Source organism: Necator americanus, chromosome I, assembly GCF_031761385.1.
Source record: "Necator americanus strain Aroian chromosome I, whole genome shotgun sequence".
NCBI lineage: Eukaryota > Metazoa > Nematoda > Chromadorea > Rhabditida > Ancylostomatidae > Necator > Necator americanus.
The window spans coordinates 16,952,855-16,966,495 of record NC_087371.1 but is presented as its reverse complement, the minus strand read 5'-3'; the positions used below and the strand labels follow the sequence as shown (position 1 = coordinate 16,966,495).

The 13,641-nt window shown below is 43.2% G+C and overlaps 3 protein-coding genes across 4 annotated transcripts in view; all 3 read left to right on the top strand.

Annotated features, from left to right (window-relative positions):
• Positions 1 to 3,323: 3,323 nt before the first annotated feature.
• Positions 3,324 to 3,614, top strand: RB195_005842 (uncharacterized protein; the record flags this gene model as incomplete). The annotated part of the gene is made up of 1 exon (XM_064178616.1): positions 3,324 to 3,614. One exon carries the CDS (start codon positions 3,324 to 3,326, stop codon positions 3,612 to 3,614), a length of 291 nt encoding a protein of 96 aa, XP_064035645.1.
• A 1,476-nt stretch (positions 3,615 to 5,090) lies between these two features.
• On the top strand, positions 5,091 to 5,360 carry RB195_005841 (uncharacterized protein; the record flags this gene model as incomplete). The annotated part of the gene is made up of 1 exon (XM_064178615.1): positions 5,091 to 5,360. The coding sequence occupies one exon, from the start codon at positions 5,091 to 5,093 to the stop codon at positions 5,358 to 5,360; it is 270 nt and encodes an 89-aa protein (XP_064035644.1).
• Positions 5,361 to 9,839: 4,479 nt separating this feature from the next.
• The window catches only part of RB195_005840 (uncharacterized protein), a gene marked incomplete at both ends in the record, with an annotated part of 12,990 nt that continues 9,188 nt past the window's right edge, over positions 9,840 to 13,641 (top strand). For both annotated transcript variants that reach the window (XM_064178614.1, XM_064178613.1), the window contains 8 exons: positions 9,840 to 9,950; positions 10,045 to 10,125; positions 10,216 to 10,345; positions 10,524 to 10,630; positions 11,795 to 11,875; positions 12,002 to 12,104; positions 12,204 to 12,317; positions 12,383 to 12,554. In XM_064178614.1, the coding sequence (XP_064035642.1) occupies positions 9,840 to 9,950; positions 10,045 to 10,125; positions 10,216 to 10,345; positions 10,524 to 10,630; positions 11,795 to 11,875; positions 12,002 to 12,104; positions 12,204 to 12,317; positions 12,383 to 12,554 (899 nt within the window). The remainder of the gene's footprint in view (positions 9,951 to 10,044; positions 10,126 to 10,215; positions 10,346 to 10,523; positions 10,631 to 11,794; positions 11,876 to 12,001; positions 12,105 to 12,203; positions 12,318 to 12,382; positions 12,555 to 13,641) is intronic.

Below are 13,641 nucleotides of genomic sequence, written 5' to 3'. Positions count from 1 at the left end.
TCCGTGTATTCGATGTGTTCTGCCAATTTTGTTAGCTGTGAATGAAACGTCATAGAAATTCGTCCGAGTAGTGTACTGTTTAGTAGCAAAATAAGGAAGTATAGATTGGAATGTAGCCAAGGAGATTTAGTGTCACTTGCGCAAATCTGCTGTGAACGTTTGCATGGACGGAGTGGACTTTGTTTAAAACTGTTCTTTTCGGACGGACTAGGATCACTAACTGAAAAGACAAGAATCGATCAAGTCCCCTCAACGATCAACTATCTGAAAGTCGGTCCAATTGCGCAAGCAGCTGCGGCCGAAGCGGCGCGGTTGGGATCGAGATTGGACGCTCGCTGGCACTACTCATTACTGCAGTACGAGAGAAACTAGCGGTGGCCCCGTCTCGATTCCAAATCCTAGCTCCAGCTTCGCCCACTTCGAGTGCAGATGCCTACGCAACTGCACCGAGGTTCAGGTGGTTTTGTCTCGACTACAGTCGTAGGTATTATAACGTTTATACACGAAGTCCGCACTACTCCTCCATTTTAAAGGCAGCATACCACGAATCTGAGGTGGTACGGATTTCAGGTGGAGTATCCGTATACGGGGTCGTAGATTATGGAGACCGGGGTGGTTCCGCTTACCTCTCCCTGCACCCTGCAAACAGCTGCCTCCAGAATGCTGTTTTGTACGATATCTTCTATTGCAGCGCGCCACCCTTGCACGTGCAGCGTTCTTTACTGCCTATTGGGGCAGTCCGAATTGATTTTCGACGAATCGCAGGGCGTAGGCGGTGCAAGGGGTGGAGCGTTGCAATAGATGGCGTCGTACAAAACAGCATTCTGGGAGCGACTGTTTGCAGTGATGCAGGGAGAGATGAGCGGAACTACCCCGCCTCCATAATCTACGACCCCGTATACAGATACTCTACCTGAAATCCGCATCACCTCAGATTCGTGGTATGCTGCCTTACATAAGTACAAAGAAAGTAGACGAGAGTCAGGTGGTGAGACTGTTTCTCTAATTATCAGTTGCGATGACCCGCAGAAGTAACACCTGAAACATATAATCAAATTATTGTGCGAAGACTACACGATACAAAACTATGCAAGATTCATGCATTAAAAGTTCTGTAGTGTATTGCTAGAATATCCGCTTGTTTCAAAAATGGAACAAAATCTAAACGAAAATGGTCCTACAAACTGATAGTTTCCTAAATCGGTTTTGGATCATTAGCAGAAGTTATTTGATCTACTCAACGTGACGATTGCGACCGTCATGTCTGCTCAGACGCTATTTTATCTGGAAGTGCTCCATATAATCAACAAAAATAAATAATAACAACATCCGTACCGATGGTTCTAGAGAACAGTACACATGAGGTAAGAGTCTGCTCGGTGCCAAAACATTGTCATTTGTGCACAGAGTCCTCTCTCCCAAGAAAAAAAAAAGAAAGAAAAAAAGTAATGTAGAAGAAACATTAGAAGTAAAATCCATTTGTCATAAATAAAATCCATGAATTATAATATTCCAATTGCAACCTTTCTTTTAATTAATTGCATGTCATTGACAGTCTTTTTTTTGGAAAGTTTTGCCCAACAAAAAGCTGTTAATCTGTTGGCTGGATTCTAATACTAAGAAAATGTTGTTTTCCTGGAAAGTGTCATTGCGTACTGCTCCCTCGGCATTATTAATAGCCGCAAAAAAGTGTTTTATTACGTAAGCCACCGATGTCTTGCAGAGGGATGAAACTCAATTTTGTGCAGCCGTAGATTTTCGACGATGACGTTTTAGTAGTCGTTCTTAACTCATGTACTGCGGTTTTTTCACAGATTCTCAGGATGATCTTGTTGCTTTTTTTTTTGTAGAAAAACTGTACTTTGATTGTGTTTTGATCATATTAGGATTACGAAAACGCTCCAGTCTGACCAGAGTCACTACCGTATTGGCTGATATATAGTCTTTCCGCTAATAATGAGTAGAATTCTTGTCATTGAGGACATGTTCTGCTGGTTATTCATTTATTCCTTTGCTACCATCTGTGTCACTTCAGCATTCTTACTGATACTATTTTTTCAACGCTTTTTTTAATAATATTAAATGGTTTTCTTTTGTTTCTTCTTCGAAGGTGATGGAAGGTGTAGGGATAAAATGAGTAAGTCTTCTTTGTTGACTTCCATAGAGTGCGGTAGTCCTTCTACAAAGCTTTGAAGCTGGTAGAACCTTCAAAAATTGTTGTACGTGTAATTACAAATGCACAGAGTCGTTTATTTCTTTCCTACTGCCTTTCTTTTTCGTGTGGATAATGTTGTTCGGTGAAAGTTGAAGCAATTTTTAGAAACTATTAATGCGTGTAAGCAATTACGGATTAACGTCCATTACACATGCGTGGCACGTGAAGTTGATCAGTCAGCATCCAATAGAACATAAAGTCGCGTATTTAATGACAGTACGTGGGATGTAAATTTGCAAAAAGAGGAAGAATGAATGTTGTAAATATATGAGTCGGGTCAAAACGACATGAATCACGAGTGTAGTTGCGGCGCATTTGCGTACGGTAGAGGCAGCAGTTGGGACTGAGGTGGGACCGTCGCAAACCGTAGCAATGGGTGGTCCCAGCAAGGGTTTTACCACGCTCCACCGAAGCGCCTCGAGAGAAGCCGCGTACGCCATTGCGCACGTGCTTCATGTTTTGACTCTACTATACATACATACGTGATAGAATAAGCCCGTTATTAAATAGCATAATCATGATGCACGGATCCCCCTCATTACAGGGATCACAGCTGGTTAGTCGCGAGACTTCGTGGCGCGTCCCAAGGTGGCAGGGCTAATCGCGGACCAAAAGCGACCTTGAGCCTGCCCAGAGACGCGGGTGGACTCAGGAGATGGACTCACTGTTTTTGGTGAGCCAGGACTGACTCATGACGTCCTTGTATTCAGCACGTTGATCCAGCCAAAAGCCTGCAATCAAATGACTGGGAGGTGCAAGAGCGGCGGTTTGGAGTCACCTCCAACAAATAAGCTTCATTTGTCACTTTGGGAGAACAAACGCTCCCAAATCCGTGGGACTAGAGACTTGCAACCTGTCCATGGGTTTTAAAATTTACTCGTGTTACAGTAACAAAAAAGATTCCTGACTCCGGAGAAAAGACTGGTGCGTTAGCGTCAGGAGGGACGGGATTGCAGGAGTCGTCTAGGCTACCAAAATGGAAAAGGACCGGGAACGCGATCTGTATTTACAACACACATACGTTTGCATCGGAAGTAACCATTAAAGATCTGATGATGGAAGCCAAGAAGATTAAGTACGACGTCATTAGACTGACTGCGACGAGTCTATGCCAGCCTCTCAACGTCGTATACGAAACTTGAGAAGAACTGTTCTTAAATCATGCGACAGTAAAAGGGTCGGTGGAGATGACGTCCTCGTCAACACGAGTATGGCAAAGAACATCGACTCTTTTGAACAACTTACGACCCGAATCGGATATCTGTGGGAGAGAAGATGTGGTTCACTGCCAGCTTTGACTATCTCTGACGCTTACGCCCCAACATCAAGCTACGGACAAGATGAAGAAACTTCCTATATGGACCTGCAGAAGTTTTACAGAGGAGACCATACTTTCTAAAAGGTCATGATTGGTGATTTCAACACCAAAATTAGCCCGGAAAAAAAAGAACGCCTGAGGAACTTCACATCGGGATCCACGGCCTACAATGGAATGAACGGGGGAGAGACTCTCCGATTTCATCATGACGACTAAGACCATCCATGGCAACTCGCAATTCCAGAAGCCCTCCCTCCTACGCTGGACGAGGATGTTACCCGGTGGAGGGTACCGTAATGAAATCGACCACATCATCGTCAGTAAAAGGTTTTGCCTGACGAATTTCGCCGTTGTGCCAAAGTTTTAAACGGTATCGGACAATCGCCTACTCCGGGAAAGATTTTCGTTTATCCGCAGAGAGAAGAAAGCAGCGAAATTCAGAGAGCGAAGTCCCAGAACTATTGTTAACTGGGATCTCCTTGCTACGCTAGCCGGCTTTTGGAAAGATTCAGCAATGGACAAAATCGACGAGGAATACGACCGGCTAGTTGAACACCTTCGCGACTGCACAAGGGAGGCGTAGAGGTTTAAAGCCACCAAGAGACGCCTGTCTTTTGAAACTCTCCAGCTGATACGCCAGCATGGAGCTGCACGAGCCGCAGGCAACCAAGAACTCACGTCCGAGCTCGCAAGGCTTTGCAGAGAAGCGATAAAGGTAGACCTTGAAGAGAGAAGAGCAGAACTACTGGCTGAAGCTGCAAAGGCGGGAAAAAGCAGCCGCTATGCCCGTCGAGGCTTCGCCGATTGCAAGACGATGATGACTGCTCTTCGGAACCCGACGGGAACAACCAGGAGAAAATCATCTACGAGCTCTACTCCGATCTCTTCCTCAGCCATGTCCACTTGCCTCCTCACCATCTGAGGGAAGACGAAGATGTCATTCCAGAGGTTCTCCCCTCCCAAGTACGACATGCTATCATGTCGGTAAGAAATCGTTCGGCACCCGGTCACGACACAATAAGACCAGGAAACATGAATAACATTTCGCCAGTACTGTCAACGCTCTGACGAGGATCTTCACGCTTTACTTGTCGGAATGCAAACTTCCCCAACAGTGGAAGACCAGCAAGACCGTGTTATTGTTCAAAAAGGGGGATCCATATGACATCGGCAACTAACCTGGCAGCCAATCTGCTTACTGTCCGTCACGGCTTATCGAAAAGGTTTCGAAAAGAATTTGGCACGATTGACTACATTCACACTATTTCGAAACCCATGGAGGTATCACAAGAGTACAAGATGCCGTTCTGTCTCACCTTCGTCTACTTGAAGAAGGTCTTCCACTCAGTTCAGACGGAAGCGGTCACGTAAGCCTGGGGGGAGGAGTCCACAGGGTGATACAATCTCACTCAAAATATTCGCAGCCACCTTCTAGAACGCAATGGGAAAGCTGGAATGCCACGACATGGGAGTGAAGGTTGACGGTCGGCAGCTACACCATTGGCGTTTGCTGACGACATCGTTCTGAGAACACCTGGCACCAGTCAAGCGGAACGAATGCTAATCGAATTCGACGAAACATGTAGATGCATCGGTCTTGAGCTGAGTCTGCGAAGGACGATGTTCATGCGTAACGGATGGATCTCGGATGGCCCATTCACGCTCAAGGGAACGAACATAACATGCCACCGCCTACGTTTATCTGGGTCGGGAAATGAACATCATGAACTACCTGACCCCCGAGCTGAGCATGAGGAGACGAGCGGCTTAGAGAGCATCGAGGATGTAGTGAAGAAGACCAAGAACACCCTGCTGCTCACCTCCTAAACACCACCGTACTTCCTGCTTTGAACTATGCTTCGGAGACCTAGACTTTTCGCAGCAGGAAGATCACTGAAGGCGTAATTGAGAGAGTGATGCTGGGAGTATCCCTCTTCACTCTCTCAATTGCGAGACGGGTTTCGAAGCTCTCCCACGTCAGCAATCGAAGATTAGAGACGCCGCCGCGTTTGCCAAGGAAAGTAAAATAAGATGGACTGGATACGTGATGCGTTTTAACGACAACCGTTGGACCAGAGCCGTGGGCGACTGGGTTCTCCGCGATATTAAGCACACTACAGGAAGACCGCCGACCCGATGGTCAAACTTCTTCACGAAATCCTTCAATGAAAATACGATACTCTTCGTGTCCCACGCGAAAGCAGGAACCATTGGGCGACCCTAGCACGCGATCGGGAGAAATGGAAGAATTACTGGCGTCTGCTTTCGAATTCGAAGATCAACGGGAGTCAAGGTGATCAAGGTGATCATGATATTTTCATATTACTATTCATATTTACTAGCTGATCAGTGGCAAAGAGTAATAGAACGAGAACAAACTGTAGCTTATTGATCTATTAGTCTCAATATACTGAGAACTAAAATTAAAATCGAGAATGGAAAATAAGAATTTGAATAGATTTCGGAACTTCAACCGATGTAGTCTGCCCTTAGTTCAACACTTGTTTTTCATTCCTGTAAATTTAAAGAGTGATACTTAATCACTAGTTAATGTTTGAACTTGTTCCCTTATACCACTGTTACGAGCACGATCGTGAGTTTGGATGGGCATAAGTTGAACTCAGCGCAATGCTCTGCTGATGCTATTAAGTGCTGCGCAGCGCAATTAACGGTCGCTGTCGCCACTCATTTCACCCTAGGGTAAGTCGTTGCGGAAGCTGAGGGTACCTGACGTCCCCCTCAGAGCGACCTGGCTTGTGGTGCAATTGCGGAAGGAGTTGGCGCCGCGACAAGATTCTTGTTCGTCTTCATTCTTCATTAGTCCTTATGAAACCAGAGAGATTCACACCGCAGGCACGACTGTTCACTTAATTGCGTCACAGGTCTTGGCATTTTAATCCGATTCTTTGAGAATTGTATAATTTTTTCGTACTCGTAGCCCATAACAATCGTTCTTGGCATCGGTGCCACTGCTCGGTCGACTGTCGTCCTATCGTTCGATTGAGGTGCGTGCCATTGCCCAAAAGCCGACACAATGCGTCTAACGGCGACCAAACGTCAACCTTAGATTGAAGGCAGTACGAATCTGACGTGCTGAGGGAATCCGTGCGAAAAGCTAGAGATAGGGCTGTAGACTGCGATTCGGAGTTGCTCCGTCCATCTCTCCCTAATCAACCGTAAAAAAGGCATGGGGACGGCTTTTGCTCTTACTATGTACGTTAAAACGCGCTTCTGTGCTCACGTTCCGGTTTACTCAGCAGCCTATTCATTGGTATCAATTGAATAGACTGGTGAGAAGACATCACTGATCTTTGACAGGACGATGATGCTCAACTATCCCGAATGCCGCAATCTACAACTCCAGCTTCGTATTTCCCGCTTTTCCCGCGTCAGATTCGCGGTATCCTGCCTTCAATTGATCATACAAAAAAAAACATAAGTAGCAATAGCCTTTTGATAACGTCTTTTAGTCGATTAATTGCTTCTAAGAATGCTCACTTCTTCACAAATTACGCAATTACGGCTTTTGAACGGAGCGTTCGAGAAAATCTGAGACTCTGGTCACTGTTAGCAGAAAAGTGGAAATTAGAAATATTGTGGTGTAGAGTGATGCTGAAGGTAAATTTTACGACAAAGCAGCACAAACAAAACTGATCTAATATGAACTGAAATCGTCGGCCATACGTGGAGTCTGCGCCAAAATCTTTAGCCCCATTTAGCGTTGATTATTTGAGTACATTCGACCTTCTGAAAGGTTTTCGAACGAATGAATTACATTCGATCTCGTTTTTCTTTTTTTTCTTTTATTTCAGTGCTGAAACACTAAAATTCGAGAAGAGAAATCCGGCTTTTCAAATACGAATTTTTCCCGACTATTTGTCCGGATGATGACGTTTTTGTCTCAGTTGAGTTATTGGATTTAAAGGCATCACTCCACGAATCTGAGATGGTGCAGATTTCAGGTGGAGTATTCTTATAAGGGATAGTAGATTATGGAGAGAAGGGTGATTCCGTCCATTTCTTCCTAGTTGCCGTAAAAAACGGCCCGAAAGATGCGGTGCCGCACAATGCTGGCACGCTCCAGTCGAATTCCCTGTAGAAAATAATGCGCCAAAACGCCTGAAGCCATATCTTCCGGGCCGTTTTTTACGGCAATTAGGAAGAAATGGACGGAATCAATCGCCTCTCGATAATCTACTATCCATTATAAGAATACTCCACCTGAAATCTGCATCATCTCAGAGGGGGGATGCCTTTAAAGGCAGCATACCACGAATCTGAGGTGGTGCAGATTTCAGGTGGAGTATTCGTATACGGGATGGGAGACTACGGAGGGAGGGGTGATTCCGTCCATTTCTTCCTAATTGCCGTAAAAAACGGCCCGGAAGATACGGCTTCATTCGTTTTGGCGCACCATTTTGTACAAGAGGTTCGATTGGAGCGCGCCAGTCTTGTGCGGCGCCGTATCTTCCGGTCCGTTTTTTACGGCAATTAGCAAGAAATGGACGGAATCACCTCCTTCTCCGTAGTCTCCCATCCCGTATACGAATACTCCACCTGAAATCCGCACCACCTCAGATTCGTGGGGTGATGCCTTTAAGCCAGATGCAAACTGTACTCTCATCATAGTAAATTGTGCACTTCTAAGCCAGTATTGGCTAGATTTCACAGCAATGCCCAGCAAAGTCGTGTCTACGTGGGAAAGAAGACGGATATTGAGTTGAGGATAGCGGAGAAAACATTTCGTCGGATAATGTCAGTTTGATCTCAAAAAGAAGGAAAGAGGACGAGCTGCACGTTGCACAAACTGACATTTTGTTCAGCGCTGATCCCGTTGAGTACAATTCAACTAGTTCCTTTAGACAACGCATTCAGAAAAGCTCTTATGCGATTGAGCAGTAATATTCTGATCTTGGTAATAAAGACGTATTTGATTTGAAGAAGAGACACTTTTAAGATAAGCAAGGAAAGTATAGTTTTCATGCCACTATATATAATTTTAGAAGAGAAGATTTTAAAGCTTAGTTGCTTGGATCAAAATAGTTAACAGCCCCTATCTAGGAGGGAGAAAAAACACGAAAGAATTGAGATTTTCTAGTTAGTGGATGTTCACACTTCCGTGTTTGGTTCCTTCCTACTCCTATTTTTCAACATAAACTGTCATTCATATAACAGTTATTGAAGTAGGTAAAATTTGTGTTCTCTTATTGCAACAGACAAACACGTAGAGATGTTTTACGAAGCAAAACTCAAAATTGCAACATTTCCGCTTACAGATTTACATTTCTCTGACGGGTGATATAATGAATTACCTAAAAAGTGCTAATGACTGAAGTTGTCTAATAGTTAAGAATCATCAACACGAAAACGAGAAAATCTTCTGTTACTGGTTCAGTTTCATGAAGGTAAAAGGGATAATCCGTTTCTTTGCAATAAGGGGAGGTGTGTATTGCATGTAAGAAAAAAATGCAAAAAATCCAGAGGTAGAGAAAAATGGGACCTGAATCAAATTAATGTTTCCCTGCGATTTCTAATCCCCTTATAAACTTTAGAACTACTAATCCCCTTATAAGCTTTAGAACATAGATAGTTGTATGTTGCATACTTGGCACTCTTATTCTAATTCAGCTTTAAAAAAAAGAAACTCACTTTGAAATTTCAGCGTGAAGATGTCGCTATGGGTCCCTTTGATTAAGTTATGTTATTGAAACTTATATTAATTCAACGTGCTATGGACGAGGGTAATTCTTCCGGAATCACTGCGGCCATTGACATCTTTGAGAGCTGGCGACTCTCACCAGTTCAGCAGTTGCAGACGTGGGATTTTTTGAGCACTTATGTCCATACATTGAGATTCCAGATTCCTCAGCATACTTCCTTATGGTCTTCCAAACACTGAACTAACCGTTGTAGATCAAACAACCTCTAATGTTGACTGCGCTTCGCGTTCTTGCTGGCAGGATCTTCGAACAGCGAGAAGAGTTCGTAGTTCATCTAACGGATTACTCAAATATGTTCAACTTGAATATCCAGGACCTATTTCTCACTAATAACGAACAGCAATCATCTCCATGCTTTTGTCAAAGTGCTTGCTAGCTAAGTCCCTAATTCCCACACGTGTCTCCGTCGTTGCATCTTTTCTCTTACGATAATTTACTAAGTCTGCACGTGCACGCAATAACATTTTCCCGCTAAACGGCTACGCCTACATCGCGGACAGCGGTTCATTTCATCCAGGTTCGGGTGTGTGGTGTGGCCGTCTTCTGTGTTGGAGGTCGTCTACGTTGACCCGCACTCGGATGAGTCATGACTATCATATTGTTGATCGTTGACACAAGCGCATCAATGGCACAGAAAACATATCTGGGCACTTCCTATTTGGATGTTGCTCGTAACATTATTGATGCGTTGCAAAAGGTAGGTTTGGTCCATCAAGGTATTCATTGATTAGGTTGTAAGATTTGCGAGATCTGAAGAAACTCACAATTTTTGCTAAGAAACACAGTTGCAGCAGCGTATGAAGGACGTAGCGACACGCGGTTATGATCGCTTTTTCCTCATAACCACCGAAGAGTATCCCGCTTGCATTAAGGTACATAGTTAACTAGTGAATTATCATATTTTAATAGCCAAAGTGCTCAAATTAGCTATTATTTCAACTGTATTGTTTTTTCCTTTGCAGTCCGGGTGGCGTGAAAGTAGTGCTGTTCTGCACGAACAACTGAAGCGTTTACGCCCACGCGGTCGCGGCTCGATTTCAGACGCTTTCATGAATGCTCTAAAATTCATCAATGTTCATCGTGCCCAAACTGGTTGGTGGTTCTATGTGTGCATGTCTATGTATGCGCTTTTCATTTATCGATTTTGTATCCATGCAATATGGGTGGGTTTTTTTTTTGGTGACGTGCTATTTATTGTGACCTAATATGGATCCTTGTCTTTTTTTTTTTTGAAAGCCGCCATCATTACTAGAGAGTGTGTTATCCTCAGGAATCGATAATTATGGATGTGGACGATTCCCAACGTACTTTGAGCCTGTGGTACTGTTTGCGATCACCGACTCAACATCTGCAGCAGATATTCCGCCTGACTTCCGAGTGGGTAGATTTTTGTACGCCAGAACTAGTTGTTCTGTGAAAATTACTATTTTCTTCCGGTTCCCAAAGTTTACTTACACGTACTGTTGTGCCAGATTAATGTAACCGTTACTTCTCGACGGTACAACACAATGTCTCTTGTTATATTGACCTGGCATTTGACTCATAGTGTGGAGATTTATAATGTTTTCTTCATAAAAATCACGTTGCACCCAGATTATCATGTGTGTTGTCCCTCCCTTCATCAAACTAGAAATTAGCGGTGACAAAAAAGTGCTACCATTGTATAACGTGCAGCAGTAACCAAGTGGAGACGCGGTATCTATGGTTTTACTGCATTAATAAGTTGAGTCAATTGTTGACATTCTATCATACATTTTCATGAAACAAAAAATGACGAATAATTCCCAAACATCTCTCAAACAACACCAAACATTGTTTCTCATTGAGGAAAAAGTGCAAGGGCGAAGATATACTTGGGGAGGGGCTACTCAGTGGTGCCCTTATTTCTGGACACTCTGTGTTACTTTTTTCTCTCAGCAACTTTAGCTTACATGTCATAGATCCTCTAAGAATAATTCTTAAGTCTTGGGGCCCGACTGATTAAGTTATTCACTTCCAGAAATAAGTTCCCCCCTACAACTACATTTTACCCACGTGCTGTACAGAAGTTTCTCTCCTAAGCGGAATATATCATTTCCTATCAGAAATTGATTTTGTCATCGTCAACGCCGGCAGAATGTAGCAGCATCCTAAGGTTTTTCTGCGGAGGTGCGCAACACCTAGACTTTGCATCTATGTAGTTCGAACCATGCTTTTTTCATTTTCGTCTAGCAGATCAAGATTATCAGTAGGTCGTGAAAGACAGAAAGAAAGACTACGCCCTTTCGAAATCAGACATGGACAAGTCCTTTATCTTTCTACCCCCGATGTTTTGTCAAAATGGTTTCAAGGCGGTAGGTGAGAAATCAAACCTCACAGCGGTTTGTAATTTCAATCGGTCTCCACAGTCCTGCTGGTTAATTATGAGAATTTCGAAGAATATGACCCCAGGAAACTAAGCGCAGGTGTATTGTTCTATTTTTTATTCTGCGAGTGTTATTTCCCATTTATTGGCACTAATCACAGCGTGTCTTTCAAGAAGTCATTGTGTTGAGTTTTCAGCTAGTGCCAATGACAAGACCGTATTTGGGATCAGAAATGACAATTGAATCATTCCGTTGGGATCAGAGGCTGTACACATGTGTAAGTTTTTTAAAATCTTTTTCAACACTTTCATATTGTTATGTTAGGCCCCAAAACGAGTTCTTGGAGCAAGTTAAGATAACATTTTCAAGGCATTCGAAGCAACCTAAGGTTTAGGATGTTCAGGTTCTGCGCTACCCTTCAAAAGGAACAAGAGTTTTTCTAACCCCGCCAATTATTCTTCCAAGTGGTGGTCAGCCGATCGAATCAGTTTGTGGTTCAACCGGTGGTGAGGCTTCCAATAGTTGTACATTTTATTCGCTGTAAAAGATTTTTTCTTACTATAGGTGTTTTTAGGCGATTTTGTCCATCTATTTTCCCATTTCAGGACGATCGTTTCTCCTACAATCACATAAACTGATTGGTCCCATGGTAGATCAGATTGTTCAAGCAATTCAACTCAATGGTATCATCGTTCGCTTCGAGTGTCCAACCCTTGCAAGTCTGTATTTTTGCTTTTTGTCGACATGTAATTAACTCGTCTTCCAAAATTCTCACTACTTTTAGGCGTTCGAGAAGGTAATGAAGATACGATGTCGGATCGAGACAAAGCTCGCCTTCGTTTACGTAATCATATGGAAACTAGACCATTAACACTCGTCTACGTGAAAGGGCTTGGTGGACGGCCGCCGACTGGGCATTGGCCAATTCCAGAGGCTTTCTGGCATGATCGGATTGAGTGAGTTTTTTTGTTATCGTATCATTATACATTATTTTACATTATTTCATTATATAATTATGATATATCTCTGATAATTTTTGTTTTCTTGTTTCGCAAACGAGGTTTTAGCGCAGTCTTATTTATGGCCTGACATTTCGGCAATATCATCTTTATCAAAGTTCTGAAAATGGGTCAAAGTTTCTCATACTCAGCATAACACATCAAAATCCTCCTCCCTCTTTGTCAAGGCTCGATACCGATTCAGCTACATTACTAGCAACACGATTTACTTGCTGGGAGAGCATGAAAGCATAAATTCAGCGCATAATGCGGCGGTTTCGAGAAGGGAGGACTTTGACAGAAAAAATTGTAACACTAGTTACAACTTTATTTAGATTCCCAACTTAACACCTGTAAATTTGTTTTGTTTAGATGTACGCTGGGAAAAGTGCTATGTCCGTACTTAAGATAGAGCAACTCCTCTTTAAAGGCATCATCCCACGAATCTGGAGTGGTAAGAATTTCCGATGGAGTATTCGTATACGGAATTGTAGATTATTGAGAGAAGGGTGATTCCGTTCATTTCTTCCTAATTGCCGCAGAAAATGACCCGGAAGATACGGTTTCGATCGTTCCGGCGCACTATTTTCTACAAGGAGTTCGATTGGAGCGCGCCAGCCTTGTGCACGAGCCGCATCTTCCGTTTTTTTTTACGACAATTAGGAAGAAATGGACGGAATCACACCCCTCTCCATAATCTACTATCCCGTATACGAATACTCCACCTGAAATCCGTAGCACCTCAGATTCTTGCAGTGATGCCTTTAACGCAGGGTCAAGCGTGTAGTTGGGAAGAAAGCTGTGCTGATAGCGACTCCTTCCATAGAAGACCCTCCAGAAAACGACCCTTTCTTTCTCATTCTTCCTAGTATAGCCGCTCATGTAGAATGAAAAATTATAAAAAAAAAACTGAATTAAAGAAACAAATTGGACGCTTAACAAATAAATCAAATAATATAATATGCCAAATACTAATAAATAGTGCTATGATGGATTATGCTATGTGTGTGTTTGTTTGTGTCACGAAAATACTCCAAAATGATGT